The sequence below is a fragment of the Saccostrea echinata genome, unplaced genomic scaffold (genome assembly GCF_033153115.1).
Source record: "Saccostrea echinata isolate AGI-Se365-2 ecotype Australia unplaced genomic scaffold, CSIRO_AGI_Sech_v1 ptg000004l, whole genome shotgun sequence".
Lineage (NCBI taxonomy): Eukaryota > Metazoa > Mollusca > Bivalvia > Ostreida > Ostreidae > Saccostrea > Saccostrea echinata.
The window spans coordinates 4,595,835-4,623,054 of NW_026889753.1; the positions used below are offsets into that span (position 1 = coordinate 4,595,835).

At 31.8% G+C, this 27,220-nt stretch overlaps 2 protein-coding genes and 1 long non-coding RNA gene across 3 annotated transcripts in view; all 3 read left to right on the forward strand.

The window, feature by feature from the left end:
- Positions 1–3,184, forward strand: part of LOC133179054 (syntaxin-6-like) — a 55,165-nt gene extending 51,981 nt beyond the window's left edge. The window contains exons 8-9 of the mRNA XM_061313751.1: positions 835–929; positions 1,153–3,184. Of these exons, the coding sequence (XP_061169735.1) occupies positions 835–929; positions 1,153–1,229 (172 nt within the window). The 3' untranslated portion in view covers positions 1,230–3,184. The remainder of the gene's footprint in view (positions 1–834; positions 930–1,152) is intronic.
- An 873-nt stretch (positions 3,185–4,057) lies between these two features.
- On the forward strand, positions 4,058–6,889 carry LOC133179411 (uncharacterized). The gene is made up of 2 exons (XR_009720114.1): positions 4,058–4,415; positions 6,451–6,889. It is a non-coding gene; the product is annotated as an uncharacterized LOC133179411 (long non-coding RNA).
- A 7,005-nt stretch (positions 6,890–13,894) lies between these two features.
- Positions 13,895–17,879, forward strand: LOC133179266 (uncharacterized). Its single transcript, XM_061314055.1, has 9 exons — positions 13,895–13,972; positions 15,187–15,381; positions 15,491–15,553; positions 15,847–16,044; positions 16,185–16,286; positions 16,398–16,490; positions 16,630–16,728; positions 17,015–17,099; positions 17,363–17,879. The coding sequence occupies exons 1-9, from the start codon at positions 13,918–13,920 to the stop codon at positions 17,625–17,627; spliced, it is 1,155 nt and encodes a 384-aa protein (XP_061170039.1). The 5' UTR covers positions 13,895–13,917; the 3' UTR covers positions 17,628–17,879.
- The last annotated feature ends 9,341 nt before the right edge of the window (positions 17,880–27,220 follow it).

Consider the following 27,220-nt stretch of genomic DNA (forward strand, 5'->3'; position numbering starts at 1 on the left):
TATAAAGGTAGCATGAAAAAAATAAAAATATGACATAAACAAGAAAGGTTTTAGAAGCAGTAATAACAGAGAGCCACCTCCCCCCCCCCCCCCCCACCCCCCACCCCCATGTAGAAATATTATTTAGTATGTCTGTAATGATTGTGAATAAATGGGTTACCTACTAGTCAGGCACAGACATAAAAAGTTTGATCTCTATCTGACCTCAACATCATTTTTATAGGGATAATTTACTTCTTAAGGGTACCAATGTACCAAGTTTGATGTCTGTCAAGCAAAGGATTTTCAAGATACTGAGCAGTCAATATTTTCATATGTCCAGTTTGACCTTGACCTTTAACCTGGTGATTTCTAAATCAGTAGAGGTCATCTACTCCTATGAGTATACAATGAGGAACAAGTATACCAAGTTTGATGCCAGTCAAGCAAAGGGCTCTCAAGATATTGAGCAGTCAATATGTTTTTATGTCCATTTTTACCATGGACCTTTGAATTTTTTGATCTCAAAACCAATAGGGGTCATTAAATTTTTAAGGGGAAGCAATAATCCAAGTTTGATATTAGTCAAGCAAAAGCATCTGTAGATCATAAAAAGTAAATAGTTACTGAGGTTATTTGATCAAGGTCTAAATTCAAAAGTCAAGAACATTGCTAAGCCTTTTTATGGCATTGTTGAGAGACCCAAATGTTTGGTCTAATGAACTTCTAAGTTACTAAAGTTGCATTTTAAAATCAAATTCTATATAACATGGATTTAGAATACTGACAGATACTTGTTTTATATATGCAATACACAATCATGTACTCAAAATAAATAATATTTAATTATTTTAGAATTTTAGATGAATTTGGTCATGAAATGGACAACACAGAATCCAGAATGGACACCACAATGAAGAAAATGGCCAAAGTGATGCACATGTCAAATGGTTGGTCTGCAATCAAAAATATTTTTTCTTTTACTGTAACTGAAAAAATCCAAGCTTCAAAGTTTATATGTTTTTTGTGAGGAAAAGTAAACATATATGAGTTAATTGAATTGTGTATAAAAATTATGCAGGTAAATGCCATGATATATAAAATTATGCAGGTAAATGACATGATATATAAAATTATACAGGTAAATGACATGATATATTCTCTCTATTTCAGACAGGAGACAATGGTGTGCTATTGGTGTTTTACTAGTCATACTGTTAATAATAATTATACTTTTCATGGTATTATGATGTAAAGACCACACATTTTGATAAGTCATAATAATTATACTATTTATGGTGTTATGATGTAAAGACCAAATATTTTGATAAATCAGTAACTTGCATCATGATGTGTTTTAAGTGTATGTGACTTACACAATGTGATGATTTCCCACCACATAACGTACTTAGTTTTCCAGCGTACCCACTGCCAAGAAATTAACAGGAAATGCCTCCTCTGTTAAATCACTATCTTTCCTTTGTTGAATTTTCTTCTCAGCATTGAGTTTTTTGAAAATTTGCTTGGTATGGTTCGCTAAATTTCTTTAAATTTTATTTTTTGTCTATCTTGTTATACAGAATTGTACAGAAAAATCCATCTTAGTTAACAGATAAAGTCTTTCCTCTGTCTTTAATCTGTGAAACTTTCAAGTAAAATAGCTTGAGTAGCCAATATTACAAAAATTTTAGATTTATATTTTTTGGCATCATAATTTTCATCTCTTCTATTTGCATGATTACTGTACAGTAAGAGAAATATGAAGATAACAAACACTCAAAGAAGAATTTTCATTGGGATGCTTTTGTACTGTACATACTTTTTACTAGATTTCCATGTTTCTTTTTTGAGAAGCTATGAGGAAGCATATGCATCTGTAGTTTATTTCTGTTTTATCATGTACCAAACATTATTTCTAGAAAGGTAATAGAAGCTTGTCTTTAGATTAAACCAGAAATATTTTTTGGGGGGAAATTCTGAGAAGGAAGTTTTTGTTTTTCTTGTGTTTGATCTGATTTTTGTTTCACTATTGTTTATAAAAGTACAGGATTAATAGATCCTATGTTTATGTCACATGACCTATGTGTACTTGTCTCTGTTTCTTGTAATTTCATTAGAAGAGATTACGAGCCTTAAATTGAATACAAATTACAATACATGTAAAGGTTCTGTTATTCAATATTTCCATGATTTCTGTGTAGGTTGTTCATATATTTTTCAATGTTTGAACATATGAATGAGGAAAATACTTAATGTTGCAGAAAATTTTAATTTGTAAATTTTTTCATCATTTTTGAGACAAACACTTCAATTACATCATATGTTTCACAAAATGTGTTTTTTCTCATAAAGTACACTGAGTGATTTTAATGAAAAAATTCAAGCACCTGTTATTAATAAATTTGTAATGTGTTGAAAATGGGAATATCAGGACATTTTTCAAAATGTTCCTATAGCATTACCTGGTATTTGGGTTTTGCTTTGTTATCATTTCAAGGTCTTTTTTTTTAAATTAATTATATACATATGCACAAAGAGACAATGGTGTTTCCCTCAACACCCTTTTAATATCTGTCATTAAGTCAGATTTTTCTTGTTATATCTGTAATTAATAACTTGACATTATTTACAAACAATTGTAACAAGGAAATTTTTAAAAAAAATTCTCTTGAATTGCTCTTGATACTTATTTCTATCAACACTTAATTGTTAGAGTGTATTGATTTCGTGTTATGATATTTAACCTTGTTATGACCCGAAAATGATTTCAGGATTAAAGTAGATTTTATAATTAGCCGAGCCTGCAATTACAATTAAGGAAATACTTATGTACTAAGACAAGATGATCTTGATAGGGTGCTGTTGTAGACAATAGGCACATACTAAACATATCATGCTTTTTTATTAAGAGTTTAGAATTGTAGAATTGTTTTTTCTTCACTTAGAAATGCTAAGTTTTTAAAATCTTTTCTGTTCTTTATGTTTTGTCATCATTGTGTTGCTTATGATGGTTGCAATAAAAGTAGTGAACAAGAATAGAGTTTCTGTAACATCTGTTTATATTTACTTGCTTATGTGATTTTCTGAATATAGGTTATATTGAAACATGTTGTTAAAAGTTTGCATGTTATTTATATGTTGTTATTTCAGATATTTTAAATCCTCCATTGAGAATCATTGTACACCGCATTTATTTTGTAGAATAAACAAGCAAAAGTGCTTTCTTTGTTATGAGCAGTTTTTGCTCATTTTTATTTCACCTTTTTTCCAGATCCACTACATTTCTTGTGGAAATCACGAATTTGGAAATGATAAGTTTTGAAACATGCTTATTTTTTTCTATGAAGTAAAAATTTGGACTTTTCTGTAGAAATCCCCATTAAATCCACAAGAATGCAAGGGGAATGCTTGATTCTCGGTGAATCAGCCATTAGCAGACCAGTCTCATATAAACCTACATGTATTTTCCATGATTTTCATACTGTCAACTTCAGTATTATGAATTTGCATAGTTTCTTTGACGTATTTTTCGAATATGTACAACTAGGGATTATTATTTTGGCTTAAATTTGCGCAAGCATTGATCAGATAATCTCTACACGTAATACTTGATGCAGAGAAATTATTATGCAACATTTGTGATTGTTCATGGAAGATTGAGATGTATAGTCAAATTCAGTGAAAATAACCATACAGTGCAGGGAACTAATTTTGTTACAGCATCAATGCTGATTTGAATGCTTCCTTTGCTTGCTGATTTGAATGCTTCCTTTGCTTGCTGATTTAATGCTAGTTATCCTTATCCTGATCCTGATCTGATCCTTATCCTGATGCTACTTTTGCTGGTTCAAAACTAGGTCAATGCTAGTAATGCTACCGGAAGTAGGATTATCCTGGCGGAAGTGGATAATTTAATTTCAGCATTGCTATTTTAAGCCATAAAAAATATTTTTTTTGTAATTTTTATTTGTATATTGTATTAAATAACTTTCTTTTATCTGTTTACATTTTTTATCGAAAGAAATTTAGCGATTTTTAACGATTTTCGCTTTGTCAAATTCCAATCGTAAAATTGAAAACAAAAATGGCGACACAGTGAAAGTTGGAAGTAAATCTTGCGAAGTTATCGTAACAGAGTTGTTTGACAAAGGCTAGCTGCCCACTGCAATCCAGATAATTCTTATGAGGTATTGCTTGCACCCAACGATGCGATGATTTTCCCATTTCCGAAGCGATTTCGGAAGAAGAGCCCCAATGTGTTCAACGTGTGAGCAAGGAAACGTGATGGACAATGAACATGATGAAGTTTATGACAAACCCAGACGAAAATTTATCATGTTTCGTGTGAATATTTCAGCAAAAATATTATGCTTTAAGTTGTAAAAGCCGTTTCCAAGGAACCATCAGATCATCAGTACACTACCATGACTCAGAGGGTATGTAAACTATGTAAACAATGTTTTTTTTTTTAATTATCAAATTATCAGATTATATAAGGATGATGTGAAACAGATTTACAAATAAATAAACACTCAAAATTCTCAGCGATTCAGGCATTTAAACCCATGTGATTTTAAAGGTCAATTTTTACAATTGAGAAAGAATTATATGTATAATTTTTTAGAGATTCAGATGCAGTCTTCTGTAGTTAATTCACATGGTATCAAGTCAGTACATAACCTGACCGACTGATAACCAAGTCCACTCAAACCTAGTATGTCAACTCTAACCAAATCTATAGACTGGTATTGCCTTTCTCTTTCGTACGTTCATGTATATTGCGCATATCAGACAGGCAAGGCCAGTCTACCAAATCTAGAAGTCAACTGTTAAACAAAAGTATGGTTACGGAATTCAATTTACCCTTGCGGTCTTAGTTTTGAGGGGAGAAGTTAGGTTGTACCTTATCATGTAACTGACCTGTGCCTGGTTTACGAGTAGATTGTACGTAAGGTTTTAAACAGATAAATTATAACAACATTTTTCAAAAGGCAGAAAAGTAACTTACAATTAAGTACCTGAATAAAATGCTACAAGAAAAAGTAAGGAAAAAAGAAAGTTGTCCCAAGTCAAATAAAACTATTTTGGGATGGGAAGGGTTCTAAGGCTGGGATGATACAATTTTTTTTATATTGATACGTACATTGATATGTATCAATCATATTTGAGCTACGATACGATATGTATCAAATATTTTGAATTGGTCATGAAATCTTATTTTTGTATTGAAAAGAACAAAACATTTCATCCCAATTATGAATGATTTATTTAAAGACATAAGCTGTATATCCGTTGTAAAACAAACTTACTTCACGCAAGTGGTGTAAATTTTTACCGGTTTGTATTTTAAATAAATATTTCTATTTAAGGACATACGCAATGTACCTTACCTACTGATAATTTTTCAAGATATTCTTAATTTAAGATTATAGTGCCATCAGAAGTTCGTAGACAAAAAATCAGCATGCATTTCCAGAGGTTTTGAAAAGATATCAATTGATGAAAATTCCTGTATAATTCATAGAGAAATATACAAAAATTACTAAGCATATATTCTAGATGTTTTGTTTATCAAAACTTGTTTTAGAAGAAGTGTACAATAGCATATATAGACATTAAATTGTAGCACACAGTTCCTTTAAGTATTGGAACTCTTCAACTCCAGGGAAAAAGACAATAATGTTCAAACTACGTTGCGTATGTCCTTCACGTCATGTTTATCATACATATATTAAACCCAAAATGTAAGTAAACAAAGAAAAACGCCTGAATTTTTTTGCAATATTTAAATATTTTTACATACATATTGATATACGTACCATCCTCACACAGAATTAATATTATCGATTAATCTTTTCAGCCCTAATGGCTCCTTTTAAATTTTACTGGAGTTAAAGAAAAAAGAAATTAAATTAATGCTTGAAACTGTGATCATTAATTTGACATTAAAAAGCAAAATTATGTTCTAAATCACTTCACCGTTCTAAGTTACTAATTGTGCCCCTATTTCATTGACGCAAGTACTTTTCAAGTTTAAGTAGTGCCAATTTATTTTCTTTTACCTGAAAAAAAAAAATACTTGCTTTAAAACTTGTCTTAATACAATTTGCTCTTCAAGTCTGTATTCTGTATATTTGTACGTGCGATGTAGACGTAATTGTATGAAGTTAACAAAACTGTAGTTAGAGCTGTATATACATTGTATTTTTAACATTTGGCATTTTTTATATTTGAATTTATAATCTTTTTACTTTTATTATTTAAGCAGTCTGTTTGAAAGTAACAATAATTCAAGGATGAGTTTCTTAATCATATGAAATTTAAAAATCTCCAACCAAAACTTATATTCAGATTCTCTTTGGAAGATTGTTTGTTAATATCCATGCAAGAAGAGAAATTAAACTAATCAACTTAATTTACATTGATAACATTTTTAAATTAAATCATGACCTAATATCTCATATTTTTCAGGCCAATGATAGTAAACACTGCAGTAAGTCCACCAGGGATTGATGGCAAAAAAAGAGAATACTTTGAAGAATGATTTGGATATGCTGGCCTCCTCTTTGGACCTAAATCCAGCTGATGAAATTCTATCTGAAAAAATAGTGAGAAGCCAAGAACTAATAATCAACTTCTGTAAATCAGACAGTGGTGTTAAAACCTGTGTGATGAAGTGTGCCAAATTCATTGATCACATACTTGTACATTTTTAAGTTATCTCCCATGTAGATCTAAAAAGTAATGTACAGAGTTTAAAGTGGACTTCAAGTGCTTTCTGTATTGTACATGATTACATTGAGATGTATGAAAATTGAAATGCATGCCTGCTCTTTTGTACAGTCTTAAAACTGTTCATATGATTGTCCACATAATTGATTTTGTCAAATAAATGAACACATATATTTTACAGTAGTGTGATGTTTTAGGTACTAATAGAGAGATACATGTATATATAAAATTTTATGTCCAAGTTGTGTTTGTAGTACACATTTTTTCAAAAAAAAAACCCAAAACAAAACATAAAAAATAATACCCCTGATATTTTTTTGTTAACACCAACATTCTAGATCTGCCTCTGAGATTATGTAGACAGGCAATATTTCTGTTACATGTAGTGTTCTTATTGAAGCATATGCAATCCTTTATTTCATGAATACTCTAAAAAAAAAAATTGAATTTTTGATCACTTACACCCCAACTTAAAAAATGAAACACTAATTCATAACTGGTTAAATATTCACTGATGTTCCTACTTTTCACTAAATTTTTTTGTTGGATATACTTGCTTACACTATACAGAGTATATATACAGCATTTGAGCTAAGAATATTGTGTACTAGGTAACTGAATGGAATATTATATATGTAATGGTTAAATACTGAGTAAAGCCAAGGTTACTGAGTTGTATAGACAAAAATAGTAATACCGGTATGTCCCCATTCATTGACATCTGAATATTTAAACTTGAAATAATAATTCTTTATTTGGATTTCATTTAAAATGTTTAATGAAAAATTCCATAATCTGCATTAAGAGACTGAATATGGGGGATAACACATTATCATGTAGGGTATTTTAGAATGAAGTAAATCATTCAAATACAGAAAAATAAGCTTACAGCTAAATGCCTGGGATAAACGGTTTTAATTTGTTATATGTTTACTTTCCAATGGGTTTGAAAACCACAGGGAATGAAAATCATTTCGCCATCAGCATGAATTCATTATAGCGTGTTCGTTATAACCATGTTTTACTGTATAGATATTTCTTCTCTTAAAGGCCATCCTTAAAAAATTGTTTGTTTTGAATTGCCGCCTGGGAGGTTTCAGACCCAGGAGGGAGGGAAATTTTTTTTTTTAACATTAAAGTTAAATAAAAAATTTATGATAAAAATCTCAATAAGCAGTGAACACATTATTTTCTGCCTTTTTGTGAAGGGTATCTCCCATCAACCAGGAACCCAGTTTTGCTTAGATCCAACACTTACATTAAGTGATTGGATGGCACATGTGATAACAGGCCAAGAATTGATTGAATAAAAAAAATCTTATTTTTGGTCAATAAAAATTTTCCAGGAGGGTCATTTCAATGAGGCGGGAGGCAATTCCAAACGAACAACAATTTTATTTTGGCCTTACATCATGGTACATTTGTAGAGATACATTTTCCTCATTGTTTAAGCCAATGGTTTAAATCATTCACTTATTATACTATGGTGTACCATAGATTTAGAGTTTGTGCTAGCCAGATATCTTTTGACCTTGATGATATAACATTAAAACTGTTCCTTCAGTACAACACAAATTTCACAATTTTAAAATTAAAACCTTAATGTATGAAATTTACAGTAATATTTTCTATCAGTTTTTCTTGTACCGCCTTGGCAAAATGTTCAGTTTCTGAAAATATAACAAACTCTTATATCATCTTTTCCAAATTTTTCTTTTACCACTCCTTAGAAGCAAGTTGTGCTGTAAGGCACAATATATTTGAAGTAGGGGGCAAAATAAAGGTTATTTTATGTTTATTGTAGAACAACACAGTATACATGTAAAATTTTAAGTTCATGGAAGCAATAAAAACAATATTCCCAGTGTCTAAAAATTGCAATTTATTTATAGTCAGTGCCAACTTGACCAAATTATAATTGATAATAAATGGAATCACAAAATGTCCCATAACAACTTTCAGAATTTTATGAAATGGTGTAATGATGGAATAATCAAATTAATAGTTTTACAATCCATGTCCTATATTCATGCACTGCTTTTTCACTTGTTTGATAAATTTATGTCCACAAAGTCAAATAAATAGAATGGTGTTTGCATGAAAAAGTGAAGCTTTTTTCTTGACCACCAGCAAAGTTTTTTTTCAACAAGTTCACTTTCTTGAAAAACTGGGGGTTTTTTTGTAAGTTTTCACCATTTCATTATACTGTCCATGCCTTCTACTTTTAGGAATCAAGAACATTTCTCTTTTTAAAAAATATCATTTTCCAAACAGAATTTTCTTTGAATCATCATTCTCAGACTTCACTGTAGATTGCCCCAGTCCTTTGGATGAGACCATATAAACTGAGTTCCAGTGTTGCAGAAGGTGCTGGCACGAAAAAGATCTCTCACTGCTTATAATTAAAGGCCCATGTGCCGAGTACAGGTCTAAAATTGCAGCCCTTCACCGACAAGTGTTGGTGTCTCCATTATGAATGAAAAATTCTCATGTGGGATGTTGAAACAACAAACTGTAGACTGTTCATAGCACTCCATTTCTATCAAGTACTCTCATGTTCTTCCACTAAGAGCTATAATAAAGATAAAAGTACATTATACAAAGAAGCTAAGATTTATTAATTGATCATCTTATCTTTTTTACAAATCTTGCACAACTTAATTTGGGAAAAAAACACTATAATGATTTATATACTTATATAATTAATTAATTCTGTTGATAAAATCTGGTGTATTTATTATAATTGAATTGAGATCTTATTTGCAAGGGTATTAATGGATTCAAGTACTTAAAATAAAATTCTACATACCAGGACAATTATACAAACTAGTTTACACAATGTACCACTATGATGAATAATGTGAAAAAGAATATGTAGTGTAAAAGTATTTTCATGCATAGATCCTCTCCAATATATTATTTTGTGTTATAATGATAATTATTTTTTAGCTACTTGAAATTGAAATTTTTTCTGGTAGATCTACAACATGTACATACACAAATTTATCTGCACATGTTTTTATAAAATTTAAGAACCTCCGCATTAAAAATATTTAAACAAGATTCGTTTAATGCTGTGAATAATACAGAATCAATTATTTGGTTTAATTATTAGGTTTCGTTCAATACACCTCTATGATTATCTTATCAAAGGCACTGCGACTTTTATTTCTGGCTTCCGTCAATTTTGAGGAAATTCGGATTGTGAATTACTTAGTACGTGTATGCACTTAAAACCCAATAAAAATTAAAGTAAATAGTTATACACCAAACATCATACTTTTATTGTATTGTTAAACTTATTTTTGTTGACCAAGTGTTACTACTTACCCTATCACCAATTTCAATAACATCAAGCCGTGGCGAGGCCTCAACAGTGGACTCCATAGGACGTTTGGTGATCAGCTGATTCAGATTGAAAAATATCGCGGGATTATTGCTATTAAATTAATTTAATATTTATCTTAAGATTGTATTGAATAATTTAACCGCAAGAAATACACTCTATGTATTTGTTCCCGACTGAAATAAGAATATCTACTTGCTGTTTCGTTTTGTGAAAAACGAATCTGTATTATTAGTAAACCAGCATGATCCTGATTTTAAGTAGGTCAATGCTGGTTTTTAAATCTAGGTCAATGCTAGCTATGCTAGTTCTATCCTTTGCTTGCTGATACTGATCCTGGTAATGCTGTTTTTTAAATGCTGATGCTGATGCTAGCTCGATCCTGATGCTACTAATGCTTATGCTGATGCTGGTTTATGTAACAAAATTAGTTCCCTGCACTGTATCTGAACAGCGCTATCGGAATAATTTTGATGATAATCGGATAAGCAGCTTAATCAAGTACATTGTACTTGTGTTCAAGGTTTATTTAGACTGATTTCTAGAACTTGAAGTGATGACAACAGTTTTTGTTCGATTGTCCTAAATTAGAGTAAATGATGGAAACGATTTTGAGGATGTATCGATGTAAAAGTTACACTTTTTCACCGTAAACAGTTAATATTGCTCGCTAATCCAATTATCAACAATTACCAGGAATTTCCTCGTAATGTGGTTACATTTTTATATTTCCCCTCATTTCTTAGTACCAAAAGTTTTAATCCTAATAAACTTGTATAACACAAATGAAGACATAGCACCCACCTCACGATATAGACCCTCAAGTCTTTTCATCATTTTTTTTTTTAATACACCTTTTATGACATTTTTTGATCTTATCCATACTATCAGTCCGAAAAATTTCTAAAAGAAACATTTTAAACTAATTACTTTCAAACTCTATGCGTATTTGTTTAATATCAAATGTGGAAAAAAATGTTGGTCTAAGGCAATTTTATGGACTGATGATATGGACAAATCACAAATATGTTTGTAAAGAAAGGGGCCGTACAAGGCAACCCCCTGCTCTTGCGTCAATATACATGTATATTTCAATTTTCAAAGTTCATGGAAAAGTTTTAATTTAAAAAAAAAAGTATATTGTCAGGAATATCGTCTTAAACATCTTTGATTCCTTTTTTTTTTTTTTTTTTTTTTTGAATTATTTATTAATTAATATGTTTTCTAAGTTGACTGTTAAAGCATATTTAGTAGAAAATGGGCTATTAGAACCATTAAAAATGATTTTTGAATATGAAAGGGTCGTCTCTATTCTACATAAACGTTTAAAGGACGGAAAAATGAATATAAAACCTATTTTGTGCTTCCCCCTCCCCCAAATATGGAGTCTGAACCCATTTTATATGAAAATTTTTGGAAAAAAAAGATACTGTATGCTCCAACAATTAAATTCGTTTATTTAAACCATACTGACACAGCCAAGTTAAAAGAGCCTTGCGTAGCGTAATGGTTAATCTTAGAAAAATATTAAGGAGGCTGGTAGGCGAATCCGCGTAAAAATACACAATGTGGCTTTTCAAGCCATAGACTGTTATTTAGTTCAAAAACAATATTCACACATAATATATTTTAGGAATGTTTTTAAGTTTGTGTGAGTTATTTATTTTAATTTTGGTTGTAACCCGTCATTTGATTTGATGAAAAAATAAGTTTATATCGTATAACCTCCGTTGTCTACGTCACAATGACTTACGTCAAAAACGTATCAATCCGCTTTACGTTACATTTAAGATATGAACAATTTGAAGGAGAACTTATCTTATTTTTTACACTTATTGATGGAAAATTAAATTATACTCGTATAACGTAGGAAGAAACAGTTTACGCATTTTTGTAAATCGCTTCGTGGTTTATAAAGCGTTGCATGTATCTGCCCCAACCAAGGTTATACAGTATAACTTGGGTAGCTATTAAATTATTGGTGTGTAAATCACACAGACCTGACACGTAGGCATATATAATACTCGAGTTTCTCCGTTTGTATTTCTAACCGTGAGTATACACGAAAATGGCATTCAAATCAATTTCATAATTGATTAAGTAGAAAAACACAGCGAATGTAAATATTTCATTATAAATAATAAAATATATCAAACTAAGATAAGGTGCTGTCTACGACCAAGTTTTTAAGGTGAGGTATGCCACTGACAAATAAATTCATATTGCAGAGCTTTCAACAGTCTCTTTAATGTCAACATTTCGCAAATTCTATGAACGTTGCAATGATCTTGTGTGCTTGATACAACCTTTTGTTGGGAAAAATTTTGACCGACAAGTTTCATACCAATTGTTAGACCATTATTTTTATTAGTCCATTTGCCTGATCAATACAGAGGGCTTACGACAGGACTGACCGGTCGACAGGGGATGTTTACTCCTCTTAGGCACTTAATTCCACCTCTGGGTTTTTAGAGGTCCGTGTTTTTACTTGGTCTCAATTTGTAATGATTATAAAATTAATGAAATTGATCACTATTTGATATATATATATATATATATATATATATATATATATATATATATATATATATATATATATATATATATATATATATATATATATAGATAGATAGATAGATAGATAGATAGATATATATATATATATATATATATATATATATATATATATATATATATATATATATATATATATATATATATATATATATATATATATATATATATATATATATATATATATACCTTTTTCATTGCATTAAGACATGATACTTGGAACAATCATGTCTCTACCATTTATAGCAAGGATTGCAACTTATTAAATATTCTCCGTTTTCTGAAACATTTGCTTGATAAATATTCAATTCAAATTTTAAAAAAGATTTTTTTTTCCTTATATAAGACTCGAATATGCAGATGTTATGGAATAATCTCATATTGATAACAAAAGAAACAACCTGGTCAATTTGCTGATATCCAATGTGTCATCAGGACAAATATTCTGTGAACGGAAACGGAAGGAAAACAGATTACAATGTATATTAATTAAGAAAGACTGAAACGCCTGTTAAAAAAGATTATCTAATCACGGAACGCATCATGTTTAAAATATGTTTTCTATAAGGAACACAATTTATTAATAGTTTTTTTTTATTCACTTGTTCTCTATATTTTATCAGCATGGGAAAGTTATATAGAAACATTAAACAACTGAAAAATACTTTTTTGAATTTTAAATTCTAGTGAAAGGTTATGAGACCTATTCACATATTAACTGTAAGAAAATATTCTGTGGAACAATAACAAACGATTTGATGGTGAATCAGTTTTTATGGTATAGAACTAATGACAATGTAATAGTTCTCTTAATTAAATACTGGTTCCAATTCTTCAGTTTTGTCTATATAGTAATTCAGAAGCTTTTTTTCAGTTTATTTACCCACTATGATAATGTTACTTTTGTACATTTTATTTGTTTGGAGAAATTATTTACCTAGGCTTTGTCTGTTGCTGAATCCTACCCATTTTCTTGAATAAAATATTGCTTGAATTCATTAATATATGTAAAACAACAAAGAGGGCGTATTAAGTTTTAAGAACCTTTGCACAATCCCAGTTGTAAAGTTTATAGACAATAAAATATGTTCAAACTAAACAAAGTTTTAGATTTAAAATTTCTAAAAAGTTTTGACCTTCATCAGATATCCGGTGAAATTTTTTAAAAAATGAATTGATAACAAAATACAATTCCGTTTCCTTAGTATTAGTACATGTACCGGTAATTGTGTTTTGAGAGTCAAGAGAGAAGTACTGAAAACATATTTTTTAAACTGACAAAAAAGATGAGATCGTGTCAACAATTCTACCGTGCTTTGTTTATCCTATCCTTGATGAAAGGTAAATTATCAATATTATCATCATCTCCAAATAAAGGAAATAATATCTATAATTATTTTAATTTTTTTTAAGTCAATGGAGTAAAATTAATTCTTGGAAATGCTTTTAAAATATTTTAAGAATGAAAACAAATGTGTATAGTTTTAATTTCAACCCATAACTTAAATTAAAATGTGCCAGTAATTTAGCTATTTCAAGTGCAGTTTATAAAGCCATATTTATTATTCTTTTTTTGCTAAATGCAAACTTCCAAGTAGTATCATAATTATGACTCATACATATTCATACAAAAATATTGGTGTGATATGATTTTTGAAGATCAATACATGATAAGGCCAATTCTGGCAATATTAGATGAAGGGAAGGGGGGGGGGGGGGGGGAGTTAACGCCATCCGCTTGCCCGTTGCTTCTTTGCGTGTGTTGTATTTTGTTTCGTTATTTTTCTGTCACGGTCAAAACACATTTTTTTTTAAAAATGAAAAACAATGTAAAGTACAATTTATTTCATTATTATTTAAATCTTACTTATTGACTTATTTTGCCAAATTCAGAATAGAAGGTCCTTTACAAAAGTACACAGTGCTCTCAATAATAAATAGATTTCTTCTGTCACCCAAACCGTTCACGACATTTTGGTTTCCAAACGCTGAACAGTGAGCGACAAAGAATTAAGGTATTTGAAAAAAACGTGCAAGTACTTAAAAGTGTATTATGTCTATATATTATTAATATGTTGCTTTAAAACTCTAAGTAAGTGTTAAAGGGACCTGAACACAATTTTGAAATTAATTTAATATTTTCTCAAAATTTCTGAATAATATCATGACTTATATGTTGCTATAGCATTTCACACGGAAATTTAATAAACACGTGTACAGAAACTTCTTTTATAGGGAAGTTAATGAAACTACGAATTTCAGGACGCGTTTGATTGACACATCCTTGCACTTTCACAAAGTAAACTTTATCCTTAATACTTGAGAAAAGCAAAAAATTTTTTGTGTATTAATGAAAAATATTAAAACTTTAATCCAGAAAATTTAGAGTGGAAATGTGAGATAACAAAACCACCTCACCGGTATTTTCAGTCCGTGCTCAGTGATGTGTGCAGAGTTTAACAAATTGAACACACCCGGTGAAACGTTAACATTATTATATATGCTTTTTTATTTTTTGTACGCTAAATTATAGCTGGAACTCTCTTTCGGTACAGGTTCTTCTGGATCATCAGAACATCACGTTGACTGGACTACTGCTTCTAAGGATTGCAATGTAAAATATGAATCACAGCTGATACCCCAAAGCTACATTGAGGACCATAATCTTTATAGCGATGTCATCAAAGGAATTGGGGTGAACGTTTCAGCGTGGATTGATGGAAAAATTCAAGAAATTGGATGCGATCAGGGTACTGTCAAAAATAAATAAAAATTTTTAAAAAAATACATCCAAAACAATTGAATGCTTTAAAAGATTTGAAAACATTTTACTTCATTATTTTTATTTTACTTTTTCAGTAAAATGTCTTCGGATAAAAAGGTTAAATGAACATGGAGACAGGAAACTGCCATTCATTTGTGGTAATCCTTATAGATAAGCCTTCACTCAGATTAATTAAGCCAACCAATTTAGTTTCCATCCGTGATTGACGAATGAACAGATGATGCTCATTGTTTTGATTTTTAATTATCGACGTTTAAATTTATTTGGGGAGCAAAATTTATCAGTAGATCAAAGGCAGCTACCAAACGTATACATGTCTTTATGTCTTACGGACATAGTCCGGACGACATTTTGTTTTTGCTACACATAAAATTTTGTCCAAGCATTTTCTCGGAGATGATAGATATAATGTTATTTTTGTTTCCTTTAGTGACTTCTGCAGACATTGAGGTTAATTTAACGGAAGTGTCATACAAGGAGTCCACAGAATTGTGCGGTTCTGCCAAATTCAGAATAGAAGGTCCTCTACGAAAGTACGCATTGCTCTCAATAATAAATAAATTTCTTCTGTCACCCAAACCGTTCACGACATTTTGGTTTCCAAACGCTGAACTGAGCGACAATGAAGGTATTTGAAAATGGTTTGATAATTTTTCATTTTCAAACTGTATTTAATAAACTGCACTTTCAGATCACGACAAACATTTATAGCTATTTTTTTTTTATTTATTATTATTATTATCATTATTATTTTTTTTGAAATACCAGATACTTTCTGCACCTTTGTTGTTTCCAGAGACGATGAAACAGTGGAAACAAAGTTCGATAACTGCAGCACCCCAAGAATGGGAGTGTGTATCAACACAACATGTAAAATTCTAAATTTCTAGTGTTTCTGTTTAAAAAATATATATTATCAATACCTGTATGTAATCTTAATTAAATAACCGCCATTTATTTGTTTCACGTGATTGATTTAAGATATAACGGACTACCAAACGTCAATGATGTTGGAAACGACTGCGAAGCAATTACAACCTGTCAAAGGGGGCGGGGTTATCTGGACTATTAAAGGTGCGTGTCGATAGCTGTAAATTTTGTCATAATGTTTATTTTTTAACAACTCTACAAATATATAGTATACTAGTAAAGCCTAAAACCTTTGCAAGTAGTTTTGTATGGGTAAGTCTTGATAAATTGATTATATATTTAGATGACGCGATGCATGAAACAGGAGATAGGATTATAACCCAAGATAAGGAAAAACTACAGGCCATACGGACTCTAGCTGACAAGGATGCAGGAATTCTTGGTGTGTCTAGTAAATGTTACTGCTGGGAATTTAGGCACCTTTACAATTAATGCTTTCTCTCTCTCTCTCTCTCTCTCTCTCTCTCTCACACACACACACACACAGTTATATTTATCACATCATAAACTATGCAGATCACACACGATGACGAACTAATTTTTAAAAAATAACATGCATCTTAAAAAAAAATGATAATGACACAAAAGAATGTTCAAAACTCATGCATTTTCCCAATTTCCTAGAACTTCTAATCCAGTAAATGAACAAGTGATTATCTATTTTACAGAGGTTTCCGTCTCATTGGCACTCAGTGCTTCAAGTTTGTTTCTGGTTGTGTTGTTTATGTGCATCAGTACACTACTGTGGAAAAGGTTAGTTAACTGATTTAACGAAAAAATTATGTACAACGGAAATTATCCATTTATATTCAAAATTAGAATCCAATGATTGTAAATAAAATTAGGAAAAAAATATCCATGTGGATGTGAAGATACTTAAACATTTCATTCATTATTTTGTTAATATGTTTCCTTAACACATACATGTATTTATTGTAAGTTTTCCTTTTTACTTATTCATTTTAAATATATAAAGTCATTATTAAGGCATATGCACAAAATCCTCTTAAATTAAGGTTATCGTCAAAGCTGGACATTATCTTGAAAGGAAGTCAATTCAGTGGTCCGGAAATAGAAACAGTAAGCGGACCAAGAAAGAAGAAAATAAAGAAAAAAGTGTATATGTATGAGGTTCTTCCTCAAATTATGCATGGTCATTCTACCCGGGTCAAGGCCGTGCCCAAGGAGCAGGAAAATCCATACAGCGAGATTACAAGCAGACGAGAATCTGGTTACCATAGCAACCCTGGAACGTCAGGACAAACAGAAGAAACAATTTAGGCAAAGGCGGATCCAGGGCCGGCGCGTCGGGCGCAACAACCCCCCCCCCCCCCCCGTTTGAATTTTTTGAATGTAGAACTTATATGTCCATTATCCTAAAATCAAGGAAAAACATCTCTTATTTGTGAGAATTCGTCAACCCCCGGACCCCCACCAGGACTTTGCCCTAGGCCCACTGGGGGCTTCAATGCAGCCCCCCAGACCCCCCTGCCTTCTACTGCGCCCTCCCCTCCCCCCCCCCCCCTGTTATGAAATTCCTGGATCCGCCACTGTTAGGGAAGCGAAACTGTTGGTTTTATTCATCTTCTGTGGGAAGGATTATAGAGAGAGAGAGAAAGAGAGAAACTTTTAATTAATTTATTTAATTTCTTAATCAAAATGCATTTTGTATTTACACTGTTCATGTTCAAATAGTATATCATGTATATTTTTTATGGATTATACAGGCAATTGTTGTTTACCCATAGCATCGGATAATAATAACACAAGATATATCTAATTCTGAATTTCAATGAGTACCCGGCCTCCTCCCCAGGATCGCAGTCATTTAAACTTTCAGAGAAAATGCACTAGCAAACTGTTTATTACCACTGTTCAAACCATGGCCCCGGATGGTAGGTTGGGGCAACAATAGGGATTAAATTTAACATTGAAATACATAAGAAACGTACATTAAAAATCTTTTTTCAAGAACCATTGAGCCAGAAGAGATGAGACTTCCAGAGGTAGTGAAAATTCTAAATTCTTCAAGCCATGACCCCCGGAGGTAGGGTAGGGTGGGGCAACAATAGGAGATCAAAGTTTAATATTGAAATAACAGGAAAAATCGTTAGAAATCTTCCTCTTAAGAACCACTGGGCCAGAACAGATCGATGAAACTTATGTGGAAGCTTACTGAGGTAGTGTAGATTCTAAATCTTTCAAAAAGGGGACCATGAAATACAGTGCATAGGAAAAACTCCTTTAAAATCTTGTAAGTACATTGTAAGTTGTAGTCAAAATTGAAGCAATGACCTTACAATTGGTATGAAAAATGCCAGTCAAAAATTGACCCAATTAAGTTTTACATGTATTTGCAAGTCATTATAACGACCATAGAATGTGCGAAGTATTGACTCTAAATAAAATTGTTGATTGACTTTAAATGAAATTGTTGATAGGTCGCCCGCGTGGTGCAGTGGTAAGAGCGTTTGCTCTAGAGTCGCTGACACAGGCACTTGTTTCTGTAATAAATTTTTGACCCATAGTATAATAATAACACAAGGTATCCAACTCCGTATTACACGGAGTACCCCCCTCCCTCAGAGTCGCACTCGTTTACAATTTCAGAGGACATGCACTGGCAACTGTTTATATCTATGTCTTCTACGATAATTTATCTACACAACCATATATGGCATACGTGTCTTTATTTTCTTTTATCCCCGTAAACTGCGTAAAAACTCTGCTCGCCGAGTGGAAAAGTCGAATTCAACCATGAAACGGTATGTGCTAATCCAGGGCAGAGAGCAAAATTAAAAAATGAGTGGGTTTAAAAATTCAATTCCAGTGTTTAAATATTGCAGTGAATAAATAAAATTTGTTTACCTCTCATTTTCCATAAAAACACTACGATATTTTTCGATGTAATTTTAGAAACAGATTTTTAGCCAATCAAAATCTCTGCCCGGAATTAGCACATACCATTCCATGGCTGAGTTCGACTTTTGCACTTGGCGAGCAGCGTTTTGACGCCGTTTACGGAGATAAAAGAAAATAAAGACAAGCATGCCATATATGGTTGTGTAGATAAATTATCGTAGAAGACATGGGTATAAACAGTTTGCCAGTGCATTTCCTCTGAAAGTGTAAATGAGTGCGATTCTGGGGGGGGGGGGGGGGGTACTCCATGTATTTTCGGAGTTGGATACCTTGTGTTATTACTATAGTATTATACTATGGGTCAAAAATTTATTACAGAAACAAGTGCCTGTGGTCGCGGAGTAAGGAGTTGATCCTTACGTCCTGGTTCGAATACCACTGTTGGACGTGGAGATCGGTCCTTCGGATGAGACCGTATAAACCGAGGTACCGTGTCGCAGTAGGTTCTGGCACGAAAAAGATCCCTCACTGCTCAATGGCCCTGAGTGCCGAGTATAGGTCAAAATTTCCAGCTCTCCACCGGCAAGTGATGGCGTCTCCATATGAGTGAAAAGTTCTCGAGAGGGACGTTAAACAACAATAAATAAACAAATTGTTGATAGTCCTGTAACAACAACTTATTTGTCATGAGTATGCCTCGGCTTACAAAAAATAATTTTCAAACATTTTCAGATTGCAACTGAATAAGATGGGATTGGAGACTTAGACGTCATATGCAGGTGATGATGGAATATTGCTACATAAATATGAGACGAAAGAGAAGCTTAAGCCATCTAGTTTGTCATATAGTTTAGTTCTTATAAATTCTACCGTTAATAAAAAAATGTAAAAAATAACAAACAGTGAACATCTCAAATTCTTATAAACGGTACAAACTTGTGAACAGGAATGAAACACGAACCCTTAAAAACTCCAAAGGTGGCATCAGGTGCCTAAGTAAACATCCCATGTCGATTGGTCACATACACGTGAACCTTATGTATTGATCATGTACACGGTGTAATCCGTAGTTAAAAACAATGGTCTAAAATAGGTACGAAAAAGTAATTGAAAATGCGACCCAGTGATAGGTTGTTTTTGGGAATTTTAGAAATGCTAACTTTAAACGAGTATGTTAAAATCCTTGTAATATCAACTCATTTGTCAATAGCCTGCCTCGGTTTAAAAATTGATCGTACTCGGAACAAACTCTTGCGTATCGAATAAGAAGGGAGACATAAAATCTATATGTAGGTGATAGTGGAATATTACCATATAAATAAGGAACGTCGACGATTGAAAAATTGATGGAAGAGGTTTTGTGTACATTATGTCACTGCAAACCTAAAGCATACAAATCTTAGGCTTCTGACGATGAGGTCTTTGACGTGGCTTTAGAAAGTGTTGAAAATCAGAAGTACAGTCATTTAATGCTTTTCAATTATTTACATTTTACATCATCCAGTACTCCGTTTGAAGTAAAAGTTCTAAATCTCTCTTTGTGCAGTGCAAATAATTGTCCAACGTTTTTAAATGTTATTCTCATCCATAACATCCAAAAAATGACACAGAAAAGTTAACATATAAATAACTTGTGATTAACCATCCCGAGAATTACTTTGTTAAAAGCATTCTGATTCTTCGATCAAGTATCCTAAAGTAAATATTAAGAAGGGGTTGAATTTTTAATGAAAATTATATCTGCAAGGATTTAGCAGCTTATTTTGGGAAACGCCATTTTTAGGGAATTGGGAAATATAACACAATTACTCAATGTGTTTGGATTAAGAAGACTTTTTAAGTTTATAGTTTTATTATAAAGTCACAGCAAAGGCAAAAACAATGGTACATAAAAAAGTTCAATGACTGTAGGTCTCGGAGCCAAGATGGTGAAAGCTCATATATTCAGTCTAGGAGCTAAGATGGTAAAAAGCTCATGATACTCAGTGCGCACATCTTTTGTACAAGAAGCTGCATAGGGATCATGTATTTGGTAATAACAATCAGTAAGTTACAGTGTCACATAATTACCGTCTTCCTTGGAAGACGGTATACAGAGTTGAAGTATTTTACAGTCTTCGGACTATGCACTTCCTCTCTTTTGTGATTGGTAGAAATTGCATGATGAGAAAATTTTCAATTATTTCATTGGTTGAAATGCTGTTCAAGGCAAAGGAGATAATTTTCTGATGATCAAATTTCGGTACGACTTAACAATTTTTCAACATTTTCAGTCGTAAAAAAAATATGACAAAACGAACAGTGGAAATTGGCAGTATTCGGAATAACATGCTAGTTTTTCTTACAGCAATTACCAAAAAACGTGTCTATATTTTCATTGTTAACAGAATTTATCTTTATTGCATGCAAGCTTTACAGCTTGTATGTATTCTTTTTCCCTTTGTTTTGCCCAGTCTTCATAATCTGCAGCACTCGGCATACCTCGGCCGATTCGTACCTCATCTACATATCGAATCAGCCGAGGTTTGCCGAATGATCTCGGCAACAGAGTCGAAGTTTACGGAGACAGCCGAGCATCTGTTAACCTTTCACTTAGTAGAGCTTACATGTATGTCAGAAAAAAAAAACTGATGAAGTAATACAAAGCCAAGAAATTTTAAAGAATTATACGGCCTGATAGGTTTAGGTCAGTTTACTGTTTAAGGTTCTTGCTAAAGACGGTAAGCTTTTTGAAAAAGCTCTACTTGTTAATATGAATATAGTCCGCCCCTCACTGAAGCTGTCTCATCTCCTTATAGGATACGGCAATGTCCTCTGTTTACATTAACATTGTGTATCTTGCACATTTTTCAATTAATTAGAAGGTTGCAGCTTTGCACAAAGTCTGATTGAAAAGTGTCAATGTTCGAGAACAACACATATCGTAAAAACTAACTGTCCGTCAAATGAGGACGCTCACTTAATGTATCCAATCTCTCAGAGTTTGTAAACAAGATCATAATTAAGAAGTTATTGTCCGTCGCTCTACACACTGACAGTATCAATTATAATTCAAAACACAATATTTAAAATATTAATAAACGCAATGTACAAAATTAATATATCAATTAAAATTACAATTTGTACGCTCATTGTGTTACAGAAAAAATTATCGGCTTTTTGATGAAATTGGGAAAAATAAAAAAACCTTGCTAACATTATGTATTCAGGTGTAATTCATTTAACATTTTAGCATGAACACTAATTTGGGCAACCAAAAAGACAATTAAATATGATCCAACTTCATCATTCAAGATCAATTATGATAATGAATAATAGACTAATAAAACTAAATTTGATTTCAATGGGTATAAAGTATTTTTACAACTTAGGATAGTACATGTGTGTACGAGATTCCAATTTAGGTGATTAGAATCTGTTTCTGGAGATTAATCAGATTATAAACCTCCTGCAAAAAATTATACTATATATGTAAGTACACATTTTCTCAAAGTCCCCTTTTAATATGTAAAATTGCATTGAAAATATATTTTTCCATCTGAAATATATGCCTACAGTTCTTACCATTCACTCGTAGATCAATTGAGTAGGTGTAAATAGCTTAATAAATCTATATTATTACACAATATCATCATTTTCAGAAAAACGGAGAAAATTCGGATTAATCTCGGCGATGTTTACTTGCAGTGTTTTTTAACATGTTATGACTGTAGCTTTACTAAATGAGATAAATAGAGGAAAATTACAGACAATCTGACAATTTTACTGAGTTTTTTTCCAAGATAATTAAATACAAAAGCATTGTTCACCAATTGGGAAAAAATACTGCCAAATTGGGAAAAATTGAAGTCATTTTCAATTGGGAATGGGGCCGAATTTCGGCCCCTGAGAAGGCACTGATAAATCCCTGGATTATTAAAGTGTTAAAATTAAATAATTATGACAATTACAAAGTTCAAATACAGGTACCTATGTAATGAAAAAATATATGTATGTTTTCGTATTAAGGTATCTTTGCAAGTTCAATTTACTAATGTTGGAATTGCGTGTACTTTTCATGCACAAGTACAAAACGTACCCGCCTAATATCTTTTTCATATCCATATAAAGTATTTCGAAAATTACATGTAGTATATGTAAGAGGTTCGTGAACATGTAAACCTGTATAATTATATATATCGACGTGAAGGAAAGTGATAAGCATTTTTGCGTTTTTTTTTTACTGACTTGCAAGTAGTTACAAAAATTCAAAAACATACAATGTAAGGTCTACATGTAGGATAAGAAGAATTGACAAAATAAACTTTCCCTATATACATGTATTTAAATCAAGCTATTTATTAAATTTTGGTAAAAGATTAATTTAAAAAAAACATAAATCATAGTAGTTAAAAAAAAATGAGATTTTTTTTTCTCCAATTTACGTATTGACATAATGCACATTTATACTGTACAATGTACATTTAATTTTTTTTTTCATGATCAATTATTTAGATCGATAATTTCGATGTTGATCTGGATAAATTAAAACGTGCATGTAAATTGAAATAATCAATAAAAAATAATTAAATTAAAGCACGTACATGTTCTTATACTGTATCTTGAGATAATAAAATTCTATAATTTATCGAAGACCAGTTTTTTTTAAATTCTTTTTTTAGTAACAATTGTTATAACCATTATTATCTTCTTTTTTCTATTATGAATAAAAGTATTATTGTCTGATAAATTTTCGCAATGAATATTTGAAATTAATGGATTTTAAAAATATAAAGAAAATAAATATGTAACTATACATGTAACATGCTACCTGGATAATGAAAATATATAATGTTTTAATAGATTTTAAAAATAAAAAAATAATGAAAATAGATGTGTAAATATTGCATGTTGTCTGGAGAATTAAAATATATAAATGTAAAATCATGTTTTAAAATCATATTAATAATATTTTTACATTGTACATTCACACGCTTTGCTTGTACAATGTTTAGATTACAAACTGGCATGTTGACTGGTCGATGCGCTGATGGTCAACGCATTTTATAACTTATCCTGATTGACAGACCTGTTCGGCATGTTGATTGGTCGACGCGCTGATGAGTTAATCGCTAATCCTGATTGACAGCTCCGTTACGCAACACCGAACGCGCGTTCGCTTTCTGGGACCGCTACTGAATTTGGGGTTCGCTTTCAGCGTTCGCTCTGGGTTCGCTACGGGTGCGCTCCGGGTTCGCTCGGGGTCAGCACTAGCGGACCCCAAGCGAACCCGAAGTGAACCCAGAGAGCGAACCCGGGGTGCGCTCTGGGTCCGCTTTCTGTTAGGTTGTGTCTGGTCGGTACTGTACTCTACGTATGTAATCCTTGTGACAAGACCTTCCTTTGGATACCAACCACTTTGACCCTTTAACCTTGACATAGGAGTTTGACCAACTTTCGAAAAACTTTAACCTTGGTCATAACTTTTGAATGGTTGGTGCTATGGCTTTCATACTTCACATATTTAATCCTTGTGACAAGACCTTCCATTGGATACCAACCACTTTGACCTTGATCTTGACGTTTTACTTACTTTTAAAACCTTTAACCTTCGCCATAACTTTTGAAAAGTTGCAGCTTGGTCTTTCAAATTTCACAGGTATATTCCTCGAGACAAGACCTTTCTTTGGGTACCAACATTTTTTATCTTTTGGCCTGGATTTTGACTTGCATTTGAGAAACTTTAACCTTCGCCATAAGCTGCCATACGGGGGCATCAGTGTTTCACAAACACATCTTGTTTTTTCTATATAATTGAAAAAAAAACCACTTCAGCTCTTCACCAGTACCAGGTTAATAACTTTCAATAAATGGTACATGTACTTTGAAATTTAATGATTTCCGGTCATCAATATTTTAATTATCCTTATCTATATGTATCTATATTTCATGATATTATTTACTTCCTTTACTTGATCGTAGTACTAGTATATAACCTAAATAAATACAACTGATTTTGTTATTTTATTAAAATGTAGTATTATTGACTATTTTGCCTAAATATTCCTCCGAACTATTTAAGGTTATCCGATCCTCAGGTTGTGAAAATCAGTAATGTTTTTTACCCATGGTATTTTTTCACCCCCATTTAATAATGATCTGGGGTCATTTTTTGACGTCGAAAAATGACTCCCGGTCATTATTTGACATCGGAAAATGACCCCCGGTCATTATTCAACGTCGAAGTATGACACTTTTGCCTGTAGAAAAACTGGCATCAGCCTTAAAATCTGAATACCCTATATACGTATAGAAAAATGAACCCCCGTAGAATAATGACCCTTTAATTGTAGATTTTATAGGGGATATATAATGAACCTTGTAGATTTTATAAGGGATATATTTTTCTTTTTGGTTAAAAAGATTAAGAATTGTAAATCAGGAGGCCCTTGGACCAAAATGCTCACCTTGGATTAATCAAGGATACAGCAATGAGATATTAGTCTCTTTTAATCTTTCAAATAAAATGATCCGTCCTCTATGATTAATTGCCCATTAATCGTCTTCAATTTACACCATGTGGAAATACTTCAATATTGATTTGACAAATGTATCGTTGTTTGATTTTTTTCTCTATTTCTTATAAATTCCAGAGAGAGAGAGAGAGAGAGAGAGAGTTGTTTATAACGTCTATTTTTATCGGTTAATCAAGTAGCAACATTTTCCCCTCAGATCTAACAATTTGAATAAGAATGATTACCTGATGTTTTAGAGACTTGTGGTATATTTTCATTTAAGCCGAAGGAACAGGCATTTATTAATTATCCAGAGTATATGACAGAGTATATGACAAACAAAGACGGTGTTGCTAGCAAATTTTAACTAAACTGCAAGTAAAAATTCTACGAAATCCCAGAAACCGCAAAGGAATGTAGTCAATAAAAACCTGCATGATCAGATTATCCATATCTAGTCCCCGACGTGTACTTTATTCATGTGCTTTATACATGTACTAGCTTTGATTTTCTGGCTGTTCTCCATTATCAAAGGAATGTTAAGTCTTGTCCACAGAAGAAACGTCAAATCTGTAAATATATAATTCGCTAAGTTGTTAAAGTGAAGTGTCGTAAAGATATTGTTCAAGCCATCAGCAAGAACATTCGGGAACAAACTTTATTTTATTTGATTCCATGGCAACAGTGGTCATTTTGAGAAATCAAATGCACATCTAGAGTTGCTGATCGTCATTTCTGAAAAGATTCATTATCGGCCGCAGCAGCGGCCGATCTATATTTGTGGTTGTGTTAGAAAGTGCACATGGGGAAATGAGAAGTTATTTTTTATTAGTTCGGTAAAATAATTCGTTAATTAAGCTAAGTTATGGCAAGCCCTTTTACTATTTATTCGTAAAATAATTTTTTCTTTCAATAAGAGAGATATCTCTTTAGCTTAGAGAGATATCTCTTTAGCTTATAGAGATATCTCTTTAACTAAAAGAGATATCTCTTTGACCAAGAGAGATATCTCTTTGACTAAGAGAGATATCTTTATAACCTAGAGAGATATCTCTATAAACAAAAGAGATATCACTTTTTGCAAGAGAGATATCTCTTTTACTTAGAGAGATATCTTTTTAAACTAGAGAGATATCTCTTAAAGCGAGAGAGATATCTCTTAAAGTTAGAGAGATATCTCTTTAACAACGTTAAAAGAGATATCTTTCTAAGTTAGAGAGATATCTCTTTAGATTTTCAAAATGAGATATCTTTCTAAGTTAAAGAGATATCTCTCTTAATGAAAGAGATATCTCTTTTCAAGTTATCCTTAAAATGAAATAATTATTCCTCCCTTATAATACGAAAGCGAGGCTAGAACCACATGGCAGGAAGTGTAATGTTTGATGATCATATATATATACGGTAGATCTCTGCCTCTGGAATAGATTCAGCATGCCCAATCCCAGAATGAAGTATGTAGAAAGAAATGCTAAATCCCTTGTTTGAAACAACAAAAGGATAATGACTACTTTGTTG